Genomic DNA, 7,019 nt, shown 5'->3' with positions numbered 1-7,019 from the left:
CAGAAATATAGTGATTTTTCTCTGATGCGATTCCCCTGAAAACGACTGTGAAATTGACGTCTCCTGAATTGACGGCTCACCCTACTTTTGTTAAATTTTGTGTAATGCTCGAGATATCACCAACATAGATCCAAAATATGCATAATATAACATGTAGTAAAATCCAATGTATTCGTGACATTCGTCCACAAAGACAATATAAAAATGTCAGACCGTTAGACCTAGAGCCGTGAAAAGGATATACGGGAAAACGGGAAGAAGATTATATTGACGAAAACTTTATCCGGACTGTAAAGAACGTGATTGAAAGTCACCAAAATCACACTATATCTGATAAATTCCTGTAGTTTTTGGTTTTAAAACAAAGAAAAGAATATCCTTTACTTGTTTAGTAGATTTTAAGATCGACAAGAAATGATGTTTGGATGTTGAGTAGATATGGTATCTCAAACTGTTCAGGTATACTACTGGTAAATGTTTAGAAAAAGAAAGGTCAATAACATTTTTTATAATGCCTGTTACGTCGAAGATTTTGCTGCTCCGTGTTTTAAGTCCTGTAAAATTAACAAAAATTGATTGCAAATTACAACATTTTGAAATGAAATTTGAAGACCACATAAGTAATGATTCCTTTATATCATGTGTGACATTTTGCCCGATTATGTCGTCAAATATTTTTTCTGTGCAACAAGTCCGCGTAATTTTTGAACGGCCGTCGAAATAGTGTTTTTTTTTTTAATTCTGTTGTATATTATTCACACGATCTTGTTTCCCTAAAACCACATTTAAGGCTCCAGTAGCCCTAGGCGTAAAGAGTGCCATATATTTTAATTTTCTATTTCTTTACTCTTTCCATTAAACCAAACTAATGCAAATAAAACATTTTGAAAGGTTAGAAGTTCACAATAACATTTAAATTCTGTACGCAATTATTATTTAAGAAAACGCAAGTTATATATTTTCCAACGAACATATTTCATAATTATTCGACATTGTACCAGACAAACTCTGATGCAATTGTATGTACGACATATTACATATTTCTAATATAATTTATTTTTCAAACAAATACAGCGATTAAATAAGAAATGACCCGGATTTCCAAAGAAGCAGTCAACTGAATAATGAAGTTCTTGAAAAAGGGAAATATAGCAAGCTTCAGTCAATATATCATGTGACGCCATTGTATATAAAACATTGTACTGTCATGTCAATTTTTAACTATCAAGAGGGGAATGTTCAGAGGAAATTCCTCCATTCTCCATTATTCAGTAACAGTTGTACCGTTCTGTCATGTCCATTCTGAGGAGCAATGTAAGAGTAGTGGCTCCATCATTATCGTATAAATTGATGATGGCATTATTGTTCAGTAACAGTTGTATAATGCTATCGTGTTCATTTTGACAAGCTTTAGAAAGGGGACTGGTTCCATTCTTAGTACATAAATTGATGTCGGCACTGTTGTTCAGTAACAGTTGTTCTTTGCTATCATGTCCTTTAAGACAAGCTATCTGAAGAGGGCAGAATCCATTCTAGACACAAAAATTGATATCGGCACTGTTGTTCAGTAACAGTTGTACTGTGCTATCATGTCCTTTAAGACAAGCTATATGCAAAGGACTAACTCCAATCTTGTTACATAAATTGACTTCGGCACCGTTGTTCAGTAACATTTGTACTGTGCTGTCATGTCCATTTTCACAAGCTATATAAAGAGGACTGTCTCCATCATTATCACATAAATTGATGTCGGCACCGTTGTTCAGTAACAGTTGTACCGTGCTATCATGTCCATTTTGACAAGCTATATAAAGAGGACTGTCTCCATCATTATCACATAAATTGATGTCGGCACCGTTGTTCAGTAACATTTGTACCGTGCTATCATTTCCATTTTCACAAGCTATATAAAGAGGACTGTCTCCATTTTTATCACATGAATTGATGTCGGCACCGTTGTTTAGTAACAGTTGTACTGTGCTACCATGTCCTTTATGACATGCTAAATAAAGAGGACTGACTCCAATATTACCACATAAATTGATGTCGGCACCGTTGTTCAGTAACAGTTGTACTGTGCTACCATGTCCATTATGACATGCTAAATAAAGAGGACTGACTCCAATATTACCACATAAATTGATGTCGGCACCGTTGTTCAGTAACAGTTGCACCGTGCTATCATGTCCTTTAAGACAAGCTATATGAAGAGGACTTACTCCATTCTTGTTACATAAATTGATGGCAGCGCCGTTGTTCAGTAACAGTTGTACTGTGCTATCATGTCCATTTTCACAAGCTATACATGTATAAAGAGGACTGGCTCCATCATAATCACATAAATTGATGTCGGCACCGTTGTTCAGTAACAGTTGCACCGTGCTATCATGTCCTTTATGACAAGCTATATAAAGAGGACTTACTCCATTCTTGTTACATAAATTGATGTCGGCACCATTGTTCAGTAACAGTTGTACCGTGTTATCATATCCATTTTGACAAGCTATATGAAGAGGACTTACTCCATTCTTGTCACAGAAATTGATGTCGGCACCTTTGTTCAGTAACAGTTGTACCGTGCTATCATGTCCGTTTTCACAAGCTATACATGTATAAAGAGGACTGTCTCCATCATAATCACATAAATTGATGTCGGCACCGTTGTTCAGTAACAGTTGCACCGTGCTATCATGTCCTTTATGACAAGCTATATAAAGAGGACTTACTCCATTCTTGTTACATAAATTGATGTCGGCACCATTGTTCAGTAACAGTTGTACCGTGTTATCATATCCATTTTGACAAGCTATATGAAGAGGACTTACTCCATTCTTGTCACAGAAATTGATGTCGGCACCTTTGTTCAGTAACAGTTGTACCGTGCTATCATGCCCATTATGACAAGCTGTATAAAGAGGACTGGCTCCATCATTATCACATAAATTGATGTCGGCACCATTGTTCAGTAAAAGTTGTACAGTGCTGTCATGTCCATTTTGACAAGCTACATAAAGAGGACTGACTTTATGATTATTACTTAAATTTATGTCGGCGCCATTTTTCAATAAGCATATAATGGTTGCATTACGTCTTTCTACCTCACTTGTTTCCGTTTTTATTCCAACTTCCTTCAAGCCCCCTTCTTCATTTAAAGCAGCTAATATTAATGCACTCCACCCGTTTGTCATGACCTTGCTTAAGTCAGCACCGAGTTTTACTAATTCCCCAATTATTAAAAAATTATGGAATATTGAAGCAATTTCAATTGGTAACATTTTTCCCCATGTTTCCATCATTCCTGCTCGTTTATATTCATCGCTGAGATAATTCATTAGGCTTAAATCGCCATTCGCACAAAGAGCAGAGAATATAGGATATTCCATCAGCTTTGTTTCAGGGATATCTTTTAAGAAAAATGAAGAAATTTCATTATGACACAATACGATTAATCCGACCAAAGGACATATTTCATCTTGCAAAAAAAGGAAATCAAGTCTTGAGAAAAAAGCCTTCTCAATTGGTTTTACAAATTCCGAATTGTCTTTCTCACATTTAATTTTTACAAGAAGATTTCCGACCGAGTTCACCTTTTCTTTAAAAGATTTGATAACACTTTTTTCCCTTAAACATGGATTGAGTATGACATCTACAAGGTGTTCTGTTTGCATGTCATTGATAAACCTGTCCACAAGATCACCTATGTATTCTTCAGGAAGATAAACAGTGAAGGGATCACGATCTCCCTCTTCTGTATCGTCTTCTATCCTCATCCGACGTCTCAGAAAACCACTGTCTGCGTACTGTATTGTCTCTTGTGGACAATCGACACCAAACACAAGAATCGTTATCTCCATTATAAAGTCGTGAAGGAATTGGAAAATATTTCCAACGCGTTTGATATAAGATCCTCTCAGTTCTTGTAGAGTACTACGAATGACTGAAATATGTGTGTTTTCTTGTAGCTCACATATTCCTAAAATGTCCTTAAATTTCATATCATTTTTATCAATACTTTCGATTTTCAACTTGTTTTTAAATGCTACTAACAAGATAAGTGAGCAAAATCTTTTCTTGTCCGTTTTCTTCCAAACTTCAATTTCTTTTTTAACAAATTTGTATGGATGTTTAAAGAAATCAACCCCTGTTTCCTTGTAGTTTGCCTCCCTTGAAAAAAGCTTGCAAAGCAATGGGAAGTAAGCTTCTGTTTTGATTATTTCAGAAACAACTTCTTGGGATAAACCCAGACTCTGTGAATACGTATTAAAAATCGCTTTTTTCTCTTTAACCGTCAGTCCATTTGTTTCGTTGTCAATTTCTACTGCATTGGATTCGTCCAGTAAGATACCCTTGATTCTCTTGTCATAAAATACGCATCTTCTACATGATATCAATAGTTTATTTTTCTTCAAGCAAATTTCCAGCGTTTTCTCTAAACTTTTCCATGAATGATATAAAATTTCATCTAAAGATTCCTTACCCAAAGGATCATTGAATACAAATAATATACGATCTGTGACTTCGGATGAACAGATCTTTTTAATCTCTTCCACCTTATCCACTGGTGTGACATTCCATCCCCGCTCTTTCATAATGAGTGCAATATGTTGAATTATTGCAGATTTTCCGGAACCAGAATTTCCAACCACCGTGATTAGGTGATGACTTTTAAGCATTTCCTCAACCGCTTCACTTGCTCTTGTAGGAATGAAGGCAACGTCATCTTCTCTCCAGTTCTCAAGAATTTCTTTTACCAGTGGGTTTTCTGTACGCAGCTAGGATAAGGCTGTCCGTAAAAGATCAAACTGTTCAGACTGTAGTAACTTCTCTGAACTACCTAGATATGACGTCATAATAGAATATGACGTCGTCACTGCATACTTGAGCTGACATGACGGGGAAAGTGTCAGAATTTGTACATGGCATGTAGATTTATTTTGGTTCTTGTTGTTTTATCCAAGTGTTAGAATTGTTTTTAAGCTCCAATGTGTTATTATGAAGTTGAACATTTCAAATTTAAATATTCTTATTTCTTTTCCTAGTCTGATATGCACATAATCAAACAATAGAGGAAAAACTATGTGTGAAACGCTCCCCTCACACGTCGGTAGACAGAGTTAGAATTCAAGAATCGTGTTTATATTGGACCGGCACAAGTGAAAGACAAGGATAAATTGAAGATATCCTGAGTGAATCTACAAGAAAAGTATGTCCCCTAACTGAATTTTGCTGGGGGATTGTGTGTAAATTTTCCATTTTTGTATGAATTGCAAGAAGGCGTGGAAAATACCTTCTCAATTGTTGGTAAGTTGAATTTCTCGTAAAATATTTTCTTAACGCATAAAAATAAAACCTGCCCCCAGCACTTTCTATGTACCAGAGATCCCGATGAATCGATCAAGGTAACAAACTTTGCACAATATTTTTGTTTTGCACTTGTGCCGAAGCGATTTTTGTGCAACATTTAGGAATGTCATAAATCTCCGTCACGTGATCAACACAGTCATGTGACATCACAAAAATACTTTATCATAATACCTGATTTAATTGTCAACTAAAGTTGACTGCAATTTCAAACAAGGGTTACATATTGAAATTAAAATCTAGCCCAAAATAAAATGTATATTTTTAAGGCATTTTAAGCCTTCGGACAGCCTTATCATAACTGCGTAACAGATGTGTACTTTTAAAATAAAAAAGTGTAATAATGGATATATTCTGCTCTAACCATATTTGTTTATTTTGCAAAGAATTTTCAGGAAATATTTTCGAAAATACTGATAATAAGAAATGTATTTATCAAATTTACGTTCGCATGAAATTCTATTCTCCGCCATGTATCGTACATAGTAAATATTCTAAGTAATATTTTTTAATCACCTTCATTTTCGGATTTCGTTTTCATTTCTAGCATATCCTGTTCTAAAGAAGATATCTTTTTCATTACACATTGATTAATGGTATAATCTTCCCTAAGTTTCTCTATAACTGTTAATTCGTATTCCTCTTCTAAGGCCTGACTTTGAATATTACTCAGTCCAGACATGTAGTTCTTCTTTGTGTACGTTTGTAGTCTTTGGCAGATATCAGTTATGAGAGACCACGTGTCATCAAAATCTGTCTGTGGGATGGAGGCCGAGCTGATGTGTCCAGACATGTTGTTTCTTATCATCCTGATTCTCTCAATGTCGTCGCCGATCGTTGTTTCTGCGACTGACGGCATCTTGTTTCCACCCCAACCCTTTGTTGGAGGCGGAATCTTTGAACATATGTTTCTTATCAGTGTATATAACAATGTAATATCAAATTCTTTATAACCATCTGTTTTGGCGCCTAAGAGACGAAGCTCTTGCTCGGGGCGTATTTTCTTATAAATCGATGATGACTTCACTTTGTTGTAGACAAGACCAGGAGGTACCTCCATTTCTAAGACATCTCTACAGGCCTGGGTTAATTCTTCGTTTATTGCCATTCCTAGTTTGGCAAACCTGGAACGGTCACCAGGGTCTGGTCCAGAAGCCATTCTTTGGTATTTTACAGTTTAAAAACACCCTAAAATGAAAATTCAATAATTTATCTATTTAATTGGCAATTAATGTTAAATATACACCACAGAATTATTTATTGATATTGATTCATATTTCTTATACCCTAATCAATGTCTTGATGATTATTTTTATTTTTTATTAATGTGTGAAATATGTGTGAGTATGTGAGATTGAAATATGAAATTAGAAAGTTTTACAAAAAAATAAATAGACGCCCTATTTTGCATCTTTTTGCGATTCCTCTGCCAAGCTGTACATAAAGTGAATCTATTTTTTTTACAAGCAATAGAAAAAGATATGTATATATATAATTAAATTAGATGGAAATTTGTACAAATAAAGCAATGCCCTGCTTTTATGATCAAAATTGAAGCAACGAAACATTAGTCTCTGCATCCGTCATTTGACATGTACCCGGAGTGGTTTTTAGGTCATAAAATCAGTTTTGATAGGATACGGCGTTATCATTAAAAT

General features: G+C 35.1%; 1 protein-coding gene across 1 annotated transcript; it reads right to left on the bottom strand.

The window, feature by feature from the left end:
* Positions 1-1,532: 1,532 nt before the first annotated feature.
* Positions 1,533-6,520, bottom strand: LOC134247559 (uncharacterized). The gene is made up of 2 exons (XM_062729901.1): positions 5,945-6,520; positions 1,533-4,772 (listed from the first exon to the last, which is right to left on the bottom strand). Exons 1-2 carry the CDS (start codon positions 6,518-6,520, stop codon positions 1,533-1,535), a joined length of 3,816 nt encoding a protein of 1,271 aa, XP_062585885.1.
* Positions 6,521-7,019: the final 499 nt, after the last annotated feature.

Source organism: Saccostrea cucullata, unplaced genomic scaffold (assembly GCF_032062105.1).
Source record: "Saccostrea cucullata isolate Sc308-1 unplaced genomic scaffold, CSIRO_AGI_Scuc_v1 ctg6600, whole genome shotgun sequence".
In the NCBI taxonomy this organism is placed as follows: Eukaryota; Metazoa; Mollusca; class Bivalvia; order Ostreida; family Ostreidae; genus Saccostrea; species Saccostrea cuccullata.
This window is presented reverse-complemented; position numbering and strand designations above follow the sequence as displayed.

Bases quoted from the DNA above. Each gene is read 5' to 3' on its own strand.
- LOC134247559 (XM_062729901.1), bottom strand. From the start codon at position 6,520: ATGGCTTCTGGACCAGACCCTGGTGACCGTTCCAGGTTTGCCAAACTA. The intron at 4,773-5,944 runs GTAATGAAAAAG...GCCTTATCCTAG, and splicing joins ATTATACCATTAATCAATGT to CTGCGTACAGAAAACCCACT.